The sequence below is a fragment of the Otolemur garnettii genome, unplaced genomic scaffold (assembly GCF_000181295.1).
Source record: "Otolemur garnettii isolate 467f Iridium unplaced genomic scaffold, OtoGar3 scaffold00115, whole genome shotgun sequence".
Classification (NCBI taxonomy): Eukaryota; Metazoa; Chordata; class Mammalia; order Primates; family Galagidae; genus Otolemur; species Otolemur garnettii.
This window is the reverse complement of record NW_003852510.1, coordinates 4,841,908-4,865,800: the sequence shown is the minus strand read 5'-3', so window position 1 is coordinate 4,865,800 and position 23,893 is coordinate 4,841,908. Positions and strand designations below refer to the sequence as shown.

The window sequence follows — 23,893 nt, the reverse complement described above, 5'->3', positions numbered from 1 at the left end:
GCGAGTCTCCTGCCTCTGCCTCCCAAGTAGCTGGGACCACAGGCGCCCGACACAACGCCCGGCTATTTTTTGGTTGCAGCCGTCATTGTTGTGTGGCGGGCCCAGGCTGAATTTGAACCTGCCACCTTGGGTGTACGTGGCTGGCGCCTTAGCCACTTGAGCCACAGGCGCCGAGCCTCATTTAGTTCTTGATTGTTATTTCTCTCCACTTCTGTTGTTTTTGATACCTTTCCTCTGGATTTGTTGTGGAAGGAAGTGAGCAGGTAGAGACTCTTTCTCAGTTCTTATGTGATAAGCCATTGAATTCTCCAACATCTCTAGTCTAACTACTGCTCCCTTCCTTCTAATTCTGTCTCTTGCCTTAGTAACTGATCTGTCTGCCATCATACCCGGCCTCCAAATTCGACTTTTAAAAAATTTTCATTAAAAGTAATGAGAAATAATTATTGAAAAACTACTTTCAAATGTGAATTTCTGAAATACAAGTTTTAGGCTCGGTGCTTGTATCTCAGTGGTTAGAGCACCGGCCACATAACCCTGGGGCTGGCGGGTTCGAACCTGGCCCAGGCCTGCTAAACAATAATGACAACTATAACAACAAACAACAAAAAACAGCTGAGCGTTGTAGTCCAGGTGCCTGTGGTACCAGCTACTTGGGAGGTTAAGGGAAGAGAATTGCTGAAGCCCAAGAGTTTGAGGTTGCTGTGAGCTGTGATGCCACAGCACACTACCAAGGGTGACATAGTGAGACTCTGTCTCAAAAAAAAAAAAAAGTTTTAATTGATGTATTAGAATACTTAACCTTTGTTAATGGCTCTTATCTTAGTACCTTATATTTACTGCATCTATTAATGATCCCTAAATTCCCTGAAAATGACTGGATGTGGCTAACATGAGAGGATATAACAATCAGAATGCCATCATACAGCATAATTTTTTTTTTTTTTGGAGACAGAGTCTTAAGTTGTCGCCCTTGGTAGAGTGCCATGGTGTCACAGCCCACAATAACCTCAAGTTCTAGGGCTTAAGCGATTCTCTTGCCTCAGCCTCCCAAGTAGCTGGGACTACAGGCGCCCACCACAATGCCCACCTACATCTAGCATAATTTTAAAAATATTTAGAAAAGGACTTTTCTTGAACCCTGTTATGTCTATTTGACTATTTTGATACAAACTAAAAAATTAGAACTTACTTTTTGAGTTGAAATAATGTTTCCAGGGTTTACTTTAATCTTCCTTAAAAGTAAAGTATTTTATTTCATCATTTTCATGATAAACCTTACTCTGGTTTAGAACTAAAACCAACTATCCAATTTGGGGAAGAAAGACCACTTTGCATTAAATAGAATTGACATGTATTCTTTATCAATGAATATGGTGAGAGTGATTTGATTATCTTCCACAATACTCTCTTGTACCAATTCTAGCCTAAGCCATTACTGCTGTACCTGATAAAACAGTTACACTCTCTTTGTTTCTGAAAGTATCAGCATAAATATCATCTAGGCTAGGAAATATAAATTTACCTAATAACAATGGAAATGAAGTTTGTAAAATGACCTGAAAAACTGGTGATACAGAATCTAAAACCCTTTCAGTATATTTAAAGATGAATTTTTGTCCTATTTAGGCTCTGTTGGTTTTTTTGCCCTTTGGAATGATTAGTTTTTAAACTGGGTTAAAGAAAGTCTGCCCAGAAATGAACACGTGAACATACATATGTAAAGTAGAAAGTTACAATTTTGATGTGTTTTGATATTAAATATACATGTACTATAATAAAAATCACATCTTTTTACTTGGATATGAGTGTACATACTTTAAAGATTAAACATACTTATTAATCATTGTTTTAAAAGTAGTAATATTCATTTAGAACTCTTGCTATTGTCATATAATTTATATAGTCCTCTTTCCAAAGCTGTTAATTCATTTATAGCAGTTGTACAGACTATTGCTCTGGAGAAAGATTATCTTCCTTTTTTATATGGTCAGCTATATTAATGTTACTAAAATTTTTAGGAGTCATCTTTTTATTTTCCTTCAAATTTTTCTAAAGATCTAGATTTGAGTTTACATATAAATTTTAGAATTGATCTGTCAGTATCTAAACAAAGTTAGCATTGTTTTATAATTTTAAGTTTATAAGTCTTGCTTATCTTTTGCCAGATTTATACTTATTTTTTATTATTTTCAATGTTATTATAAATAATAATGATACCAATTTCACTTTTTTGTAATACACTGAAACTGAATTGATACCAATTTCAGTTTTTTTATAAGAATATAGAAATAAAATTAAGTTTTGTATGTTGATAGTGTATTCTGCAATCTTGTTAAACTCCATCAGATTTCTTTTCTTTCTTTTTTTTTTTTTTTGGAGATGGAAGAGTCTCATTTTGCTGACTTCGGTAGAGTGTGGTAGCGTCACATCTCACAGCAACCTCCAGCTCTTGGGCTTAGGCGATTCTCTTGCCTCAGCCTCCCAAGTAGCTGGGACTATAGGCGTCCACCACAACACCAGGCTATTTTTTGTTTCAGTTTGGCCAGGGCTGGGTTCAAACCCATCACCCTCAGTCCCTCAGTATATGGGGCTGGTGCCCTATTCACAGGCGCCACCCCAACTCCATCAGGTTTTCAACATAGATTATCATGTTATCTGTACACAAGGATAGCTATGCTTCTTTCTAATGTGGATGTCTTTTCTTTTTCCTGCCTTGTTGGACTAGCTGGAGCCACCAATACAGTACTGAATAAAAGTACTGAGAGAGGATATCATTGTTTTGTGTCTGATCTTAGGTGAAAAATATTTATTCTGTCACTATTAATTAAACCATGGCGTTTTTCACAAATGCTTGTTATCATCAAGTTGCGGAAATTACCTTAATTTCCTAGTTAACTGACATTTTTTATTAGGAATGGATGTTGGATTTTTGTCAGGTCTTTTGTCTGAGTCTTTTCAGATGATCGTATGTTAGAATTTTTATATCTGTGTTCATGAGAGATGTTAGTCTGTGATTTTCTTTTCTTATATTATCTCTCTCTAATTTTGGTATCAGGATAATATTGGCTTCATGGAATGTGTTGGGAAATATTTCCTCTATGTTTTGTGATCAGTCTGGCTAAAATGGGTTCTCTGGCCCATGGACCAAATCCTACTAACCACTTCTTTTTTTATGGCTCACAGCTAAGAGTGAGTTGACATGTTTAAATGCTTACATTTGAAATATTATCTGTGTATCTTAGTAATAAATAGCCTTTATTTTGCTGATTGGCCTGCAAAACCTAAAATATTTACTATTTGGCTCTTTAGGATAAAGTTTGTTAATCTTACTGATTGTTCTGAAGAACCAGCTTTTACTTTCATTGATTTTTCTCCGTTGTTTTTCTTTTTCTCCATTTCACTGATTTCCTCTCTGATCCTTATTATTTCCCTTCTTCCATATAACTGGGGTTTCATTTGCTCATTTTCTTTTCTTTCTTTATTAAGGTGGAAGCTGCAAAATATAATCTGTAATAAATCCTATTTATTTTTCATTTGGGTATTATATTTTCATCTCTAGAAGTCCTCTATCTCTTAACTTTTGAACATATAAAATAGTCATAATAACTGTTCCTTAAATGCTGATTCTAACATCTATGTCAGTTTTGAGTTGATTGTGATTGATTTTTCTCCTCTTTATGGGTTGTCCTTTCCTGTTTCTTTGCAAGCCTGGTGACTTTTGTTGGATTTCACACTTCATGAATTTTACTTTGTTTGTTATTAGAAACTTTGTATTCTTACAAATATTCTTCAACTTAGTTCTGTAATGTAGTTAAGTTATTTGAGACTTGTATTGAGTCTTCCTTTTAAGAATTGTTAAGTAGGACTCACATAATCTTAGTCTGGTGATCATTTTCCCACTATCGAGGCCAAATATTGCTGAAAAATGAAATTTTCCAACTTGGATCAGGAACCAGTTTCTCCCAACCTTATATGAATATCAAGTACTACTTCCCTAAGAATCCTTTTACAGAATTCTTCCCCCAACTTTGAGCAATTTCCTTACCTGCATGTGCTGATCAGAATGCTGCTAATTCTCAAGTGATACCTCTGCAGATCTCTGGAGTTCTCTTTATTCAGCTTTCTCCTCTACAGTACTCTGTCATCGAACCCTAGCTGTCTTGTTTTTTTTTTTTTTTTAAGATTTAGCTTCTTTTCTTTTCTTTCTTTCTTTCTTTCTTTTTTTTGACAGAAACTCAAGCTGTCACCCTGGATAGAGCTATGGCATCATAGCTCACAGCAAGCTCCAATTCTTGGTTTCAAGCAATTCTCTTACCTTGGTTTTTTTTTTTTTTTTTTTTCCTGTTTTTAGTAGAGATGGGGTCTTGCTTTTGTTCAGGCTAGTCTCTAACTCATGAGCTCAAGCAATTCACCTGTCTTGGCCACCCAGAGTGCTAGGATTACAGGTGTGAGCCACTGCACGCCCAGCCTAGCTTCATTTCTTCAACTCAGGGAATTTGCTAGGGTCTACCTGGATTACCCCTCTATATACCATAGTTTGAAAACGCTCTCTTTTATACTTTTCTCTGGATTTTTAGTTGTCTCAGGCAGAGTGGTAGATCTGATCTCTTTTACTCCATCTTGGCCAGAAGAAGAAGTCTTAACATTTCTTTTCTGTAGTGAGTATGGTAATAAAGTGTTCCATTCCCTGAGTATTGAGAAAAGAGATTGTTTATACAGACTGACTCTTTTCTGGATAGGGTTTAGAAAGAATAGTTGTCTTGTATTTTGTTCTGCTTTGGTTTCTCCAGTACTTTTCTTTTTTTTTTTTTTATTATGACAGAGTCTCATTTTGTCACCCTTGGGTAGAGTGCTGTAGCATCATAGCTCATAGCAGCCTCCAACTTGTGGGCTCAAGCAATTCTCTTGCTCAGCCTCCCTCGTAGCTAGGACTGTAGATGCCCGCCACAGCACCCAGTTATTACTTTTTTTGTTTAGCAGGCCCATACTGGGTTTGAACCCACCATCCTGAAGCATGTGGCTGGCACCCTAACACTGAGCTACAGTTACCCAGCCTCCAATAGGTACTTTTCTTTAGCTATAATTTCTTCACTGATGGATTGGATTATTAGGGATAATTATGAATATAAATCACTAATTCCATTATGTTTTATTATAATTAGATTAGCTTTAATACTGCTGAAAAGATCATATGCTATTTTCTCATGCTTGTTTTGTTGCTGGTATTTATTCTATTAATATGTAAAGAAATGAGATAAAAATGGAGGACCTAGACATAATCTTTCTACTGTCTAAAGGTTTCTATCACTAAAGTATGTGTCTGTCCTATGGCATATTGCTACCAAAATACTTCCCAAGAAGTAGAATTTTTATTCTGTTTTTAAAATGTTCCTAGAAACCAGCCATCTAATTCTGGAAGAGATTAAGTTTAAAAAATTATATACCAGGACATGCCTCATTTGTGAATGTATGTTTATTTATAAATTGGATACTTGTGCACCTAACTGCTGCATTCATTTCATCATTATTCACTTTTGTGCTCATACAAAAAAAAGGCTTTTTTATTCATATCCTATATGATTAGAAGATAGTTACTTTTTATGCTCCTCTTCAGTGTTAATGTATATGAAATTAAAAAATGCCTCCAATTACTCTGGTATAGCTGTAACAATAGCTGCTTTACTAAATGTGTATTCTGAAGTAGTGGAGGTAATTGACAGTTAATTTTGCTTTATTGTTTGTATAAAAATGTTAGAAAAGTTATAAAAATCTATATCAGCATCTTTGCTCTGACAGTGTTGATATCTTAATTTGAGTTCTGCCAATTATAATTTTAAATTATATTCCCTTAAACTGATTAGGATCTTAAGAAAAGACACCCCAAATGTCTTGAAGTTATATCTTATCTCTGAATGGCTCATCTCAGATACAATAGCCTTTATAAAATTTATTGCCAGACCCTCTGCTAAGTACTTCTTTCTTTTTTTGTGTGCTAAGTACTTCTATAGACATTTTCTCATTTAAATAGATTTTGAAAAAAAAATTGGCAATTATTTAATTTTTACAACAACTTTTGCAAAAGGATATGTATGTACAAATACCACAGGTGGTTTAAGACCACAGAAATTTATTCTCTTACAGTTTTAGAGGCTAGAAGTTTGAAATGAAACCAAGGTGTGAGGAAGGCTGCATTTCCTAGACAAAGAAGCTCTAGAATAGAATCTGTTTCCTTGCCTATTCCATCTTCTAAGGATGCATTGCTCATAGCCCTTTTCTCTATCTTCAAGGCTAGGAGCCACATAGCATTTTCCTCTTCTATAATAAAATCTCCCTCTTAAACGGACACTTGTTATTACAGTTATGGCACAGCTGAATAATCCAGAACAATCTCCCAGTCTCAAAATCCTTAACACAAAATTGCTTTTACCATATAAGGTAACATTCACAGGTTCCTGAGATTAGAATGTGGATATTTTTGGGGAACCATTATTTAGTGTACTACAAAATTTTATGTGTGAATATCAAAATGGAGTATAGGATGCTGCCAAAAATCACAGAAAAACAAAACAAAAAAAATGGTAGAAACAAGAACAGTTCTTGGAAAGAAGTTGAACAGATAGGTGATAATATATAGCAAAAGATCTTGGAGTTCCATTGCTATGTGCCAATATTTTATACTATTGAGTGATATTTTTTGTTGCTAATAGAAACAGAACATTAATCTTTAATTTTTTCCTAATATATTTCATCTTTAGAATCTTACCTTTTTCTTCCCTATAAGACCAGTGCTTAGTACTCTTTTTTTTTTTTGAGACAGAGTCTCACTTTGTCACCCCTGGTGGAGTGCTGTAGTGTCACAGCTCACAGCAATGTTAAACTCTTGGGCTCAAGCGATTCTCTTATCTCAGCCTCCCAAGTAGCTGGGACTACAGGCACCTGCTGCAATGCCCAGCTATTTTTAGAGACCAGGTCACACTTTTGCTAAGGCTGGTCTCAAACCTGTGAGCTTAGGCAGTCCAGTTGCCTGGCAATGCTTAGTAATCTAAAGCCATGAATTTATGAGATAACACTCAGCTTTATGTAGCCTGATACTGTCAGTAATTTAGAAATACTTTGTATTCTGAGTAGACACATGTTCAGATACATGGTTTCTTGCTGCCTCTAAACCTTCCTTCACTGTCTTCTTCACTTTTGTTATTCCAAGATAACGACTAATCGACCACGTTGCCATTAATAGTGGCACTCTAAGTAATAGGATCAGCATTTTTAGGAAACAGCTCCAAGGGTTTCTTAACTTCTAGAAGGTCATAGATTTCTGAGCTAGATTATTATTTTGTTTTTGTTTATCATCATTTCATTTTTTAATGGTTAAATCCATACCTTTGAGGAGAAAATTTTACTTGGTACTTCTTGTTATATGGCTCAAAGACTTGCAGAGTTATCAAATACATATGTTTTTAGCAAAGTAAGCTTGTATTTTGTTGCATAATTTAAAAGTTAAGTGTTTACATTTTCTTCCCTGAACTACAGGATACCAGAAGGCCCCATTGATCAGGGCCCAGCTATAGGAAGAGTACGTGTTTTAGAAGAGCAACTTGTTAAGGCCAAAGAACAGATTGAAAATTACAAGAAACAAACCAGAAGTGGTAGGTGATGATACAGTGTTTTTTTCCCCTCAGCATATTGATTGGCTTTAGCACAAATAATTGAAAACTTTCCTTTATCAAAATGTTGAAAATGCTTCTATTCTGTATTCTTTAACTGCAGGTTTGGGGAAGGATCATGAAATCCTGAGGAGGAGGATAGAAAATGGAGCTAAAGAGCTCTGGTTTTTCCTACAAAGTGAACTAAAGAAATTAAAGAACTTAGAAGGAAATGAACTCCAAAGACATGCAGATGAATTTCTTTTGGACTTAGGACATCATGAAAGGTACTATTCTCCCTTTACATTGAGCCTTATAAAAGAATATAATCTAAGATGGTAAATTGGAACTTTTGTTAATCTCCCTGGTAAATTGTAAATGATACCTACCATGTTTAAGAGCAGGAAAATACCAGAGGTCTCAAAGGATAGTAATTGCCAAATGCACTTTATCTACCAAAATATATCACCAGAAAATATTATTCAACATGTTTTTCTAGAGATCTTGTTAATACCCTTAATAAACGCTAAAGCTAATGGTTTATGCCAATATTATTTTACAGTATCTTTTTATAAATTTTACTCATATACAATCAGTATTTGAAAGAGAGCTCACAGTTGTGTTTTTGTTTTTGTTTTTTTAAGACAGAGTCTCAAGCTGTCGCCATGGCATCATAGCTCACAGCAACTTCCAACTAGGGTTTAAGAGATCCTCTTGCCTCAGTTTTTCTATTTTTAGTAGAGATAGGGGTCTTGCTTTTGCTCATGCTAGTCTAAAACTCATGACCTCAAGCAATCCACCTGCTTCGGCCACCCAGAATGCTAGGATTACAAGTGTGAGCCACCACACCTGTGCCCAGAACTCGCAGTTTTGCACTATAGTACATTGAAACTCATGCTGAGGCTGGCAGTCATGTTTTTAAATCAAACATTAAAAACTTTAAAATAGGCTTGGTTACGGCGCCGACCACATGCACCGAGGGTGGTGGGTTCGAACCTGGCCCAGGCCAGCTAAAACAACAATGACAGCTGCAACAGAAAAAAGACTGGGCATTGTGGCGGGTGCCTGTAATTCCAGGTACTTGGGAGGCTGAGGTAAGAGAATCGTTTGAGCCAAAGAGTTTGAGGTTGCTGTGAGCTGTGAAGTCAGAGCACTCTACCTAGGGTGACAGCCGCAGACTGTTTCAAAAAAAAAAAACTTTAAAATAGTACCTTTTTAGGATTTCTAATTAAAGGTTAGCAAGTTTTCGATAAAAACATGCCATTTAATTGCTAGAAAGAACAACCTGAGATCTGCCTCACTAAATTTCTTTCTCCTATTTACACATTGCTAAATAATGTGCAGTTTATCTTCCATAGAAAAGAAAACGTTTTGGTTCTGGTGTATTCATGCAGAACAAAATGTATTTGATAATCATTATAAATATAGTGAAACTTATCCTTAGGCCTATTTAAAAGTCTGTATTCCCAGTAGGATTCTGATGACAATTTCTGTCTCAATAGTGAACAATAAAATAAAAATTGCTGTATTAGCACAACCTACCACTGTGAAGAGGAAAAGAATTACCCCATACAAACCAGAGATTCATGTCTATTAACATCAGAATATTATAATGATTTTGAAAAATTGTTCTGTGAAATGAAATTACAAATAAAATCTATCAATTTCTTGGAATCATTTTAGCTGTAATGAATCTATAGAAATATGATAGCATGGAATTCAAGGAGTGTTGAGTGATTAGGCTGTACGTTAGGTGGTCCTTTTGGTATTTTTTAAATGGTCTAACTTGCAGTCAGGCCACTTTGACCCATTAGACCAAATGCTAATTAATTCTGTCCTTACTACTTCTCTACCCTAAAGCTGGTTTTAGATACCAAGTCTCTCTTAAATGGATCTTTGTGATGACGTGCTTTGCTTATTGCAGTTTTGTAGGAAAATACACATCGTAAGAAGATTGACTTGGGTAGTTTGTGGTATGTAAAGAAGAATTTTGGCCTCTGCCTTCTGATGGAATGTTTAATTTTAAGGTTTAAATGATTTAATTAAATTATTTGAGAATTAAATTTTCAGGTCTTTTCTAAATTTAATTCTTCAAAGAATTATTTTGTAAATATCATTTGTACATATGAGCATATTTGTTGTGACTGTAGGTACAAATGAAAGGTTAATATAATGAAAAAGCCTTGAAAGATTGATGCAAATCAACATTACATGTTTAGTTAGTTGAATTTTATTTTAAATCTATTATGATTCCTTTGCAGTGCTATTTAGTACATGTTAAATATTTCTCTGAATACAAAAATGGAAAGCAAAAGACCAAAGTCAATTTATTTTTCTGTAGTAAACAGAAATTATAATGAATCTGAGATACAATTTCATAGCATAGTAATTTAACTCCAGGAAGCCAGATTAGAATGTAGTATACAAATAGTGAATAAAATTCAACCAAACATTAGAAAAACAACCTTTAAACAAATGTACAAATAGAAGGGATTTGTATTAAATAGAATATATCACTCTTACTATTTTCAAGATTCTTAAGTATATGAGGTCTGATGATAAAGTTCGTGAATTCATCCTAGAAAAAGTGCTACATAGTTCATTGCTGAATATCACTTTGGTCACCTTCAAAGTGCTCCCCTTGGGAAGCTATGCACCAATGACAGTGCCTTATCCACCCTTCAAAATAATTTTGGAATTCTTTTTTGGAATGGCTGTCATCATTGGCTATCAATATCATTGGCTATCAGTATCACCCTTGATATTCTGAATGTCATCAAAATGTTACTTGTCAATATATCCTTTATCTTTAGGTAAAGAACAAAGTCACTGGAGGCCAGATTAAGTGAATAGGGAGGGTGTTCCAATACAGATATTTGTTTACTGGCTAAAAATTCCCTCAGGGGCACACCATGTAAGCTGGTGCATTGTTGTGATACAAGAGCCACACCTTTCTCAGGCCAAGATTTTTAATTAAGATTTTCCTAATCTTAGCACTCTGGGAGGCCGAGGTGGTGGATTGCCTGAGCTTACAGGTTTGAGATCAGCCTGAGCCAGAGTAAGACCTCGTCTCTAAAAAATAGCTGGCATTGTGGTGGGCTCCTTGTAGTCCCAGCTACTTGGGAAGCTGAGGCAAGAGGATGACTTGACCCCAAGAGTTGGAGCTTGCTGTGAGCTATGACTCCACAGCACTGTACCAAGGGCAACAAAGTGAGACTTTGTTTCAAAAACAAAGATTTTCCTAATTGTTTTTCTATCAGTCTTTACTTGATCTGCTGTGCTTCTCACAGTCAGATGATGATCTTGACATACAAATCCTTGAATGTTTGCAATGTTCCATCAGGTCTGCTGCCTTGACCTCTCTTCACCAGTGACACTTTCTCTCCCCTCAGAAAACATTTAATCCATTTTTACAGTGCCATTTTCTTCATGGCGTTATCTTCATAGACATGGACTAATGTGTCCCTTATTTTACTTCCACTCTTGGCCAAGTTTAACAAGAAATTTAATGGGTTTTTTTTTTATTTCTTTAATTCAAGCTCTGACATTCTCAGGGTGACACACAAAAATATGGCAACAATGATGAATGGCACTCAGCAAGATACTGCCACATGTTGACATGAACACAGCTATGAGCCGCAGACATCCCAAGATTATGAAACCTTACTGAGTTGTTTGTATAGTGCTGCCAACGTAAGCATGTGATGGCAAGTTCACAAACTTAATTGTCAGAGCTTATAAGAATTAAAGTGAAAATGAACTTTTGTTTGCCTCTGGTGATTTTTATGTGACATAAAAATCTCCATTCCATTTTTACATATGCTCAAATTAAAGCTTATAGCTTATTTTTAGCCTGAAAGCCTAGCCTGTATTTTCTGAGCAATCAGTTAAAGCTTGAGTCTTACCGATTTTCTTATTTAGATTTCCCTATGAGCCATTCTTATTTTTGGTTCAGAGAGACATTAATTACAGGGACAAACATTTACAGGCTTTTGTTTTTTCAGCTTCTTTCTTTAAAAGTTTTATTTTTCCAGCTTTATTGAACTATAATCAACAAATTAAAATTATATATATTCAAGGTAAAGTATACAGTACAATGATTGGAGATATATATTAGTGGTCATTATGAAAGTTTTGAGATACACAGAAATAAAGAAATGTAAAATTCATGCAGGTATAAACAAATAAAGCCCTCCCAGCAACACCAGTAAGCCGAGCAAGTTGAAACTTACACTCGTGCTGTCAACTGAGTTTCTTAGAAGTGAAATAGTGGACCATTACACAGTCTGTTTCAAAACTTTTTGTAGTCTCCTACATATTAAATACACACATTGTATAAAAAATACTATAATAAATTAATGAACTTACTCTTCACTACACATACTTAACTATTTTTGTGTTTTTGTGTGATAAGGTCCCCCAGATCTGCTCTTTTAGCAAATTTCACAAATTTCTAGTAAACAATATAGTATTGTGACCTATGGTCTCATGATATTCATTAGATCTCTGGAATTTATTCATCACTGAAAGTTTGTATCATTTGACCCACATTTTCGCATTTCCCCTCTGGCAATCACTATTCTACTCTCCGCTTCTATAAAATTAAAATTTTTAAGTTCCACACATAAGTGAGATCATGCAGTATTGTTGTGGTATAATTTATATACAATAAAGTGTACTTTTTTTAGTCTATACTTCTCTGAGTTTTAACAAATACTTACTGTTTTTTAAAAATCACAGTCAAGATACAGAACATTGCTGTTACTTATGTTGTATACTTGTCACCCTTTTAAAGATTAGTTGATCATGTGTGTGGGGGTTGATTTCTAGGCTCTCTATTCTGTGCCTTTGGTGTATGTGTCTGCTTTTATGCCATTATACTGTTATGATTACTATAGCTTTGTAACATAGTTTGAAATCAGGAAGGGTGATACTTCTAGGTTTGTTCTAGATTTCTTTGGGTTCCATATGAATATTGTTTTTTTTTCTTTTTCTGTGAAAAATCCCATTGGAATTTTATTTAAAGATATGGGGGTCTCTATGTTGGTTAGGCTGGAGTGCAGCCATTGGAATTTTGATGGGGATTGCATTAGATCATTATAACAATATTAATTCTTCCAGTCCATAAATGCAGGATATCTTTGTATTTCCTTAGGTCTTCCTCACTTTCTTTCGTATGTCTTCTAGCCTTTTAGATCAGTATACAGATCTTTCATCTTCTTCCTTAAATTTATTGCCAAGTATTTTATTCTTTTTTTTTTTTTTTATTGAATGGTAACTATGTACATTAATGCACTTCTGGGGTACAGTGTGGGGTTTTCACATGCAATCTGAAATACTTCCATCAAACTGGTCAACACAGCCTTCATGTCATTTTCTCAGTTATTGCTTTAAAAAGTTCACATTCTATTCTTAGAAAGATTCACCTGTACCCCTATAAGATAAACCTCAGAAGTGATCCCTCCAACCCCCCTCAAGTATTTTATTCTTTTCCATGTTATTATAAATGGGATTGTTTACTTATGTCTTTTTTGGATAGTTTATTTTTAGTGTATAGTAATGCAACTAATTTTTGTGTATTAATTTTTTGAATTCTTTTTTTTTTGCAGTCTTTGGCCAGGGCCAGGTTTGAACCACCACCTCTGGTATATGGGGCCGGCACCCTATTCCTTTGGGCTACAGGCACTGCCCTTTACTGAATTCTTTTATTAGTTACAACAGTTTTTTGGTGACGTCTTTAGGGTTTATATATATATATATTTATATATATAAAAATTATGTCATCTGCATACAGAAACTAACTAAATCTAACTTATTCTTTTCTGATTTAGATGCATTTTATTTTTATTTATTTATTTATTTATTTGAGATGCAGTCTTACTATGTTGCCCTCAATAGAGTGCTATGCTGTCACAGCTCACAGCAACCTCAAACTCTTGGGCTTAAGCGATTCTCTTGCCTCAGCCTCCCAGTAGTTGGGACTACAGGTGCCCTCTGCAACACCTGGCTGTTTTTTTGTTGTTGTTGTGATTGTTGTCATTGTTGTTTACCAGGCCTGGGCTGGGTTCAAATCTACCAGCCCTGTTGTATGTGGCCAGCACCCTAACCACTGAGCACCAAGCCCATTTTATTTTTCTTGCCTAATTGCTTCTGTGGCTAAGTATTTCAGTACTATGTTGAATACAAGTACTCAACATACTTGAGTACTGGTCTGGGTTTGGTGGCTCATGCTTGTAATCCCAGGACTTTGGTAGACTAAGGTAGGATGATCATTTGAGACTAGAAGTTTTGAGACCAGCCTGGACAACATAAGGAGACTCTGTTTCTACAAAAAAAAAAAAAAAAGCCATCTGGGCATAGTGGTATGCACTTATATCACAGATCCTCCCTCCATAGTCTGAGGCAGCAGGATTGCTTGAGGCCAAGAGTTCAAGACTGTGCCATTGTACTGTAGCCTCGGTGACAGAACAAGACACTGTTTATTAAGAGCAAAAAGATTTAAAAAAAAAAAAATAAAGAAGCTGTGAGACTGGACACCCTTATCTTTTAAGGAAAAATGTTCAGTTTTTTAGCATTGAGTATGATGTTAGCTGTGGGCTTGTCATTATATAGCCTTTACTATATTGAGGTATATTTCTTCCTTAACTAATTTATTTAGAGTGGTTTTTTTTTTTTTTAAATTTTGAGACAGAGTTTAACTATGTTGCCCTCAGTAGAGAGCTGTGGTGTCACAGCTCACAGCGATGTCAAAACTCTTAGGCTTAAGCTATTCTCTTGCCTCAGTTTTCCAAGTAGGTGGGACTACAGGTGCCTGTCACAATGCCTGGCTATTTTTTTATTGCAGTTGTCATTGTTGTTTAGCTAGCCCTGGGCTGGGTTCGAAGCCGCCAGCCTTGGTGTATGTGGCTGGTGCTGTATACCCACTGAGCTATGGTTGCTGCCAGATTTACTGAGAGTTTTTATTGTGAAAGAATGTTGAATTTTATCAAATGCTTTTTCTTCATCTATTGGAATAATCATATTTTCATCCTTTATTCTGATAATGTAAATTATCAATTTTATTGATTTTCATATAGTGAACCAACCTTGCTTCCTATGGATAAATCCCTTTTGGTCCTGGTATATGACCCTTTTAATGTGCTGTTAAATTTGGGTAGCTAATATTTTGTTGAGGATTTTGCATTTTTGTTCATTAGGGATATTGGCCTATAATTTTCTTTTAGCATCATTACTTGGTTTGGGAATGAGAGTAATGCTGGTCTTATAAAATGACTCTGGAAGTGTTCCTGTCTATTTAGTTTTGAGAAGGATTGGTATTAATTCTTCTTTAAATGTTTGGTAAAATTCACCCATAAAGCCATCTGGTTCTGAACTTTTCTTTGTTGTGAGTTTTTGATTACTCATGAAACTCCTCCCTTGTTATTGGTCTCTTAATATTTTGTTTCTTCATGATTCAGTCTTGGTGGGTTGTATGTTTCTAGGACTTTATCCTTTGGTTGAAGTTATCCGGTTTATTGGCATGTAATTGTTTGTAGTAATCTCTTATGATCTTTTGTATTTCTGTGGTATCAGTTAGTTGTTACATTTTATCTTTCATTTATAATTTTATTTAAATCCTTGTCTTTAGTCTAGCAAAAGTTTTTGTTACTTTTGCTGATTTTCTTTTTTTTTTGAGACAGAGTCTCACTCTGTTGCCCCTAGTAGAAACTCCTGGGCTCAAGCTATCCTATTGCCTTAGCCCTCCGAGTAGCTGGGACTACAGGTACCTGCCACAATACCCAGCTATTTTTAGAGATGAAGTCTTCCTCTGGCTCATGCTGCTCTTGAACTTGTGAGCTCACCCACCTCGGCTTCCCAGAGTGCTAGGATTACCTGTGTGAGCCACTGCTCTTGGCCCTTTTGCTGATTTTTTTTTTTTTTTTGAAATAACCAACTTTTTGTTTTCTTGACCTTTTCTAGTTTCTTTTTAGCCTTTATTTATTTCTGCTCTACTATTCTTTATTGTTTCCTTCTTTGAGCTGACTTTGGGCTTAGTTTGGTCTTCTATTTCTAGTTTCTTGATAGTGGGGGGAAGTCTTTGCAACTTACCCCTTAACCTGTGGGGGTCTTCACTAACTCTTAGTAGTTCATATTAGAGTTAAATTAAATTGTAGGGCACCCAATTTGTGTCCACAGAGAATTGGAGAATTGCCAGGTATAGAAAACTCACATATTTGGTGTCAGAAGTATTTTGTGGTTAAAGAACAGATCATCTAGCTGGGCATTGTGGTGGGCACCTATAGTCCCAGCTACTTGGGAGGCTGAGGAAAGAGAAGCATTTAAGCCCAGGAGTTTGAGGTTGCTGTGAGCTATGATGACACAGCACTGTGCCAGGGGTGACAAAGTGGTACTAAACTTGCTAGTCTTTAAGAACTAAGGCTTTAGCAGGCTTGTGTAAACTTTTGGCTTTTCTGTGCCACATTGGAAGAAGAAGAGTTTTCTTCTTCCACGTAAATATATTAAATATACAAACACTAATAAAAGTTGATGAGGAAAAAAAATTCCTGCTTAATTTTCATGATAACCCAACAGCACAGATAAGCAAAACATCCTTACATAATCTGCATGTGGCCTATAGGCCACAGGTTGGACACACTTGCTAGACTTCCTGGTTTTCTTTGAGTTCACTACTGATGCTTGTGTTTCCTGGTAAAAATCACCTTTGTGTGGGGGTTAGTGACACCATCAGTAACCTGTGGGGAAAGATTCTTCTATTTTGTTCCCCACTTGTGCTGCTTCCTAATGTGAGGGCACCATGTTTTCTCTCTGGAACGTCTCTTTCTTTGTTCATTACTTTATTGACCAGGCATTAAAATGCAGCCTGGTGGCCAGATATGTGTTTGAATCTGAGATTCAGCTTACCTGAAGTTTTTAGCAAACATTATTTATTTATCTGACAAGCTTATTAGCTTGGGAACTGATTTCTGTTAGAGCCACATCTCTGCCTGCCGCCTCAGTGAGGCAATCAACTGGTAGTAATTAGTAATACTCTTTGGTTTTTAGAAGCTTTTAGAGGGTTTTTAAGAATTTAGGGGCATTGATGGCGTAATAAATAAATTCAGAATAGCATATTAATTGTCTGCTATACTGATCTCAAGTATTAATATCACTAGATTTTCAGTTGATAATTTTATTCTAGTAATTGTAGATGATCATATTTCATAGTAATACAGTCAAATTTACCTACAGCTTTTGATATCCTTGACCATAAATTGACTCTGGCTTGCTTCTTTGAAATAGTGAGAGGGAAATAAGCAGTTTAGATTGATCATTTTTGTCATTGTAGTTTTATTATTTATATAGTACTATATATATATATACAGTGCTTGGATTTATGGCAGTTTAGATTTATACCTCAATCTCTCAGCATATTACGGAGTTTTGTCTAAATCTTTTAGGTTATTGCAGAGACATATATAACTTAAGTACTATTGCTTAGATTCTTTTTGTCATCTTCATGTTGTCACACATCAGTTTATGTAACATTTACCAGAGTTGCTTCTTTATACTTTTAAATTCAGCAAATAGGCTGGGCTCATGCCTGTAGTCCCAGTACTCTGGGAGGCCGAGGTGCGTGGATCTCCTGAACTCACGAGTTCAAGACCAGTCTGAGTTAGAGCAAGACCCCGTCTCTAAAAATAGCGGGTTTTGTGGTGGGTGCCTGTAGTCCCAGCTACTTGGGAGGCTGAGACAAGAGAATCTCTTGAGCCCAAGAGTCTGAGGTTACTGTGAGCTATGACGCCATGGCACTCTGCTGAGGACAACAAAGTGAGACTCTGCCTTAAAAATAAATAAACAAATAAAATAAATTATAGCAATTATTATTTAAACTCCATGTTAAAGGACAGGAGGGAACACCAAACCAATAAGTTATATTTCAACTTAGTTGAGTGAAACTACTGAAAAACAATCTGGTGAAGCAGCAATCTTATCATCAGATTGAGGTGATAAAGCCTAGTCTGCATCCTCTTATTATTGGTTATATGTAAAGCAGCTTTGCTAAGACTAAAGTTAGATGTGTTTCCCAGTTGGTGAATGATACTATGGTTACTTATGCTGATTGGCAATTTGCTGATATGCAAAAAGGTGTTGTGGAGGATTTTGTAACAAAGAATTGACTTTGAATCAGATAAATGGTACCGATTATAGGAAAAGATAGGTAGGTTAATAGCTTATAGATCTGTTTAAGTTTCTCATTATAGCTGTTATAGCTCAATATCTTGTTTTCATTTTCTTTCATATTTCCATTCTTGGAAAAGTTAAGTTTTCTGAACCTTCAAATCTTTTGTTTTTTTGTGTTGTATTTCACACATATAGGTGCACGCATGTGTGTGTACACACACACAGAGGAAGGGATGAAAGAAGATCTTACTAAGCTTTTTGAGATGTGATTTGACTGAGACTTACAGTAAACTGGAATGTGGACACTTTTTCTTGAGTTTTGGATTTTTCTTTTTATTTTTTGAGACAGAGTCTCACTCTGTTGCCCTGCCTAGAGTACTGTGGCATCATAGCTCACAGCAACCTCAAATTCTGGGGCTTAAGCAATTCTTTTGCCTCAGCCTCTCGGGTAGCTGTGACTCCCGGCACTCACCATGACACCTGGCTAGTTTTCTTATATTAGTAGAGAATGGGTCTTGCTCTTGCTCAAGCTGGTCTTGAACTCCTGAGTTCAGGTGATCCTCCTGCTTGAGCCTCCCCAAATGCTAGGATTACAGCTGTGAGCCACTGTGCCCAGCCTTGGTTTTCTTTTTCTTTTCTTTTTTTTTTTTTTTTTTTTTTTGCAGTTTTTGGCTGGAGCTGGGTTTAAACCCGCCACCTTCGGTATATGGGGCTGGTGCCCTACTCCTTTGAGCCACAGGCACCACCTGCCTTGGCTTTCTTTAAATGAAATGTTTTTGTACGATTGTCTTTCTACTAAGGAATCCAGGTTTATTTTCAGGTTGTACTAGAACATTCCTTTTAATATTTATGAACAAAGGGGTACATTTTCAGATGAAGCTATTCTTACTGTGCTTATCACTTAGTAGCTATCACCCAGATAATGATTCTTCATCTCCTTTAAAGGAATACTCCCTCTAAAATAAAGGTTGCAATAGAAGAAGAATCTCCAGGTACAAAAAGGTGTTTCATCTAGTGGCCCTGATTCTGTTTTGCCCCTATCACACATCTATTTGGTTGTGGAAGAATGATTTTGACTTTAAAAATAATCACTTGCTAAGGATTTCCTACATGCCAATGTGATCCATTATTTTATTTAATGAGCACAATAATCCTCACGAGGTAAGCTTTTGTAGGGTAAGGGGAAACTTGCCCTTTTTCCAAAAGGTCTCTGAAAGATCAACTCACAAGGCAGATTGATGAGAGGGAGAGGTTTCTTTACTATGCACATGTGGAGAATCACAGGAGTGATTACTCAATAACCCAGTGAAGTCCAGATGCTTTTATATGTGTGTTTAAGAAGGGAGGGTGAGATAGTGGTGTAGATAATTCTTTTAAGGGGCAAAGGTTGCTAGGGAGGATGAATAGATACTTAGGAGAATGAATGGATGAAGGAAACATTGATTTGTAAATAATTCTCCTTAGCAAATTAAATTAACATGGAAAACAGATTTTATATTTAATATGATTTGGGATAGGTCTGGTTCCATTCTTGATTGTTTTTTCTCTGCAATATACTGAGAAAACTGGGAAGGGAAGAGTCAGTTATTCTTTTGATTGGTCAATCCAGTTTATGCAGATAGAGGGAAAGCCCTTTCTAGCCTTTTTTGATCTTAAAGGATCTCTTAATCTCCAAAAGCCTTTAATTCAAACTACTAAGCATCATATTTTATAATGTCATTTCCTAAGCTCTTTCACTTTATTATTATCCTTTTATAACAAAAGTTTTATAATCAGGCCTGGAGAAATTAGGTGGCTTATGCGAGTAAGTAGCAAAGCTATTTTAGCTTTGTTAGTCCAAATCCTTTCTCTTAATTACTAAATGATTAGCTTCTTTGAGTTTTGTTTTCTCTTCTTTACGTGGAAATAAAATTCCTATGGCACAGCATTGTAATGATAAAACAAGGAAAAAATATATAAAACAATTTTCATGATGCCTGACACATTATAGATTCTAGCACATTCTAGTCATACTTACATATGGAAAACTCATAAATGGATGTAGCTAGAAAACTCTTAGACCTTGCTTGGTAGGTTCAGATAAAGCCAAATTGTTGAAGTGCTCAATAAGAGAACTATTAAGGGGCGGCCAGCGCCTGTGGCGCAAAGGAATAGGGCTCCAGCTCCATATGCCGGAGGTGGCTGGTTCAAACCCAGCCCCGGCCAAAAACTGCAGCAACAACAACAAAAAGCAAATGAGAAATATCAAGGACTGGAATTTAACCATAAGCCTAGTGGACATCACTCACCAAGTAACATAATTACTGCTTTATGTGACAGTTTGAACTATTTTTGTAGTTGCCCTTCTGGAATTTTCCCCACTTATGTCAGCTGTCAAGATAGTGATATTCTAAAATTCCTCCTTGAGGCAAAGGAGCTTTGTTTCTCTGCCTATCTCCTGGTCATGTTTTTATCCTTGGCACTGGTTATTTTTGCCCCAGGAGCAAACCAGAGTAAAAAAGATGCCTTAAATAAAACTCAAGTAATTTTTATTATCCACTATCCAGATTTACCTGTGGACTAGATTGTTCTATAACCTTCTTTGGTCACATTTACCTTAAAAAATGTTAATTACATCATCTTTGGATTTTTCCTCCTTGAATTATATCTCTATTTTGGTCCTTGGAGGTAATTTCTCTTTTTAACTTTTTTTTTTTTTTTTAATAGAGACAGAGTCTCACTTTGTTGCCCTCAGAGTGCTATGGCATCACAGTTCACAGCAACCTCCAGCTCTTGGGCTTAGACGATTCTCTTGCCTCAGCCTCCTGAGTAGCTGGGACTATAGGTGCCCATCACAATGCCTGGCTATTTTTTGTTGTCGTTTGGCCAGGCCCGGGTTCAAACCTGCCACCCTCAGTATATGGGGCCAGCGCCCTACTCATTGAGCTACAGGTGCCAACCTTCTTTTTAACATTTTTAAATTTTTTTTTTTATTGTTTGGGATTCATTGAGGGTACAAAGAATTAGGTTACACTGATTTCTTTTGTTAGATAAAGTCTCTCTTATAATTCTGTCCCACCCCTCAAGAGGTGTGCCATATACCCATGACCCTCTATCCCCCCACTCCTCCCCTCTACTCATTCCCTCATTCTACACCACCCCTTGTATTAGTGATCTACGTATGAGTACATATTAGAATTGAGTACATTAGATTCTTGCTTCTCCATTCTTGTGATGCTTTACTAAGAAGAATGTATTCTACCTCCGTCCAGGTTAATACAACAGATGTAAAGTCTCTGTCTTTTTTAATGGCTATACTATAGTATGGAATAATAGTATTCCATAGTATCCATATACCATAGCTTATTAATCCATTCCTGGGTTGGTGGGCATTTAGGTTGTTTATACGTTTTGGCGATTATAAATGAGCTGTAATAAACAGTCAAATGTGAACGTCCTTATGATAAAAGACTTTTTTTCTTCTGGTAGATGCCTAGGAATGGGATTGCAGAATCAAATGGGAGGTCTAATTTGAGTTCTTTGAAGAGTCTTCATACTTATGTCCAAAAAGGTTGTATTAGTTTGCAGTCTGACCAGCAGTGTAAAAGTGTTCCCTTCTCTCCACATCCACACCAGCATATGCAGTTTTGAGACTTTGTCATGTGGGCCATTCTCACTGGGGTTAGGCGATATCTTAAGGTGGTTTTGATTTGTATTTCTCTGATAATTAGGGACAATGAGCATTTTTTCATGTGTTTGTGAGCCATTTGTCTGTCTGCTTTAGAAAAAGTTCTTTTCATTTCTCTTCCCAGTGATACATGGGATTGTTGGGTATTTTTTTGTTGCTTAATTTGAATTCTCTATAGATCCTAGTTATCAAGTTTTTGTCCAATTCATAATATGCAAATATCTTTTCCCATTCTGAAGGTTGTCTCTTTGCTTTGGTTGTTGTTTCCTTAGCTGTACAGAAGCTTTTCAGTTTAATTAAGTCCCATTAGTTTATTTTTTTTGTTGTTGCAATTGCCACAGAAGTCTTCATCATAAAATCTTTCCCCAGGCTGATATCTTCAAGTGTTTTCCCCATACTTTCTTTGAGGATTTTTATTGTTTCATGCCTTAGATTTAAATCTTTTATCCATCTTGAATCAATTTTTTTTTTTGTTTTTAGAGACAGAGTCTCAGTTTATTGTCCTCGGTAGAGTGCTGTGGCACCACAGCTTACAGCCACCTCCAACTCCTGGGCTTAGGTGATTCTCTTGCCTCAGCCTCCCGAGTAGCTGGGACTACAGGTGCCTGCCACAAAGCCTGACTTGAATCAATTTTTTAAATGGTGAGAGGGGCAGGTCTGGTTTCAGTCTTTTACATGTGGTTATCCCAGCACCCTTTATTGAATAGGGATTCTTTTTCCCAGTATGTGTTCTTTTTTGGTTCATCAAATATCAGCTGGCTATTAGATATTAGTTTTATCTCGTGGTTTTCTGTTCAGTTCCGGATGTCCATGTCTCCATTTTTGTGCCTATACCACACTGTTTTGATCACTATGGCCTTGTAGTATAGCCCATAGTCTGGTAGGGTGATACTCCCAGCTTTGTTTTTATTACTAAGAATTGCCTAAGCTAAATGGGGTTTCTTCTAGTTCCATACAAAACAAAGAATTATTTTTTCCAGATCTTGAAAGTATGATGCTGGGTTTTTCTTTCTTTCTTTCTTTTTTTTTTTTTTTTGAGACAGAGCTTTTTTGTTTTGTGGGGTTTTTTGCTACCAAACCTTTATTAACATTTTGCAACAAAACTTTTATTAACATTTTGGAAAGGTTCAGCTATTACTGAAACTGGCAATTTCTAAACTTAAATTGGAGCAAATGGCTGTAGTGCAGAGTAATGCCATAATTGGGCACTGCAAATTATAGACAAAGAAGAATTAACAGTCACCCCTCAGATGGAGGGCCAGGTGCGGGGTTGACTCTTTCTGGATATTGTAGTCAGAAAGAATACGACCATCTTCAAGCTGCTTGTATTGAACCTGTGAGCTCAGGCAATTCACCTGCCTTGGCCTCCCAGAGTGCTGGCATTACAGGCATGAGCCATGGCACCCAGCCCTTGATGATGGTATTTTAATGTGGATTGCCTTGAATCCTGCTTTGGGAAGTATAGACATTTTGACAATATTGACTCTTCCCAGCCATGAGCATGGTATGTTCTTCCATTTGTTAATATCTTCTGCTATTTCTTTTCTTAGGGTTTCATAATTTTCTTTGTAGAGATCTTTCACCTGTTTTGTTAGGTATAGTCCTAAGTATTTCATTTTCTTTGGAGCTACTGTGAAGGGAATTGTGTCCTCGATGAGCTTTTCATCTTGGTTGTTATTGGCATATATAAAGGCTACTGATTTGTGTACTTTGATTTTATATCCTGAGATATTACTATATATTTTTTATCACTTCAAGGAGTCTTGTAGTTGAGTCTTTGGGGTTCTCTAAGTGTAAGATCATATCATCAGCAAAGAGGGAGAGTTTGACCTCCTCTCCTACCATTTGGATGCCCTTTATTTCCTTCTCTTGCCTGATTGTATTGGCTAGAACGTAAACCACTATGTTGTATAGTAGTGGTGATAAAGAATAACCTTGTCTGGTTCCAGTTCTAAGTGGAAAAGCTTTCAGTTTTACTCCATTCAGTAAAATATTAGCTATGGGTTTGTCATAGATGGCTTCATTCAGTTTAAGAAATGTGCCACCTATGCCTATATTCTTAAGTGTTCTATTTAGAAAATGATGCTGTTTTTTTTAATTAAATCATAGCTGTGTGCATTAATGCATTTATGGGGTACAATGTGTTGGTTTTGTATGCAATTTAAAATACTGACATCAAACTGGTTAGCATAGCCTTTACCACACTTTCTTAATTATTGTGTTAAGACATTTATACTCTACACTTAGTAGATTTGACATGTACCCTTGTAAAATGCACCACAGGTGTGGTCCAACCAATAACCCTCCCTCCCTCCATCCTCCCCTCTCCCATTCCCCTCCCCCTTCATCTTGGGCTGTAGTTGGGAGTTACAGCTTTCATATGGAAGTGTGGGTGCTTAAATACTGGTTTCATAGTAGA

The 23,893-nt window shown here is 36.2% G+C and overlaps 1 protein-coding gene across 3 annotated transcripts in view; it reads left to right on the top strand.

The window, feature by feature from the left end:
* Positions 1-23,893, top strand: part of FUT8 (fucosyltransferase 8) — a 287,292-nt gene that overhangs the window by 150,908 nt on the left and 112,491 nt on the right. For all 3 annotated transcript variants that reach the window (XM_023517616.1, XM_023517617.1, XM_023517618.1), the window contains 2 exons: positions 7,534-7,649; positions 7,771-7,933. In XM_023517616.1, the coding sequence (XP_023373384.1) occupies positions 7,534-7,649; positions 7,771-7,933 (279 nt within the window). The remainder of the gene's footprint in view (positions 1-7,533; positions 7,650-7,770; positions 7,934-23,893) is intronic.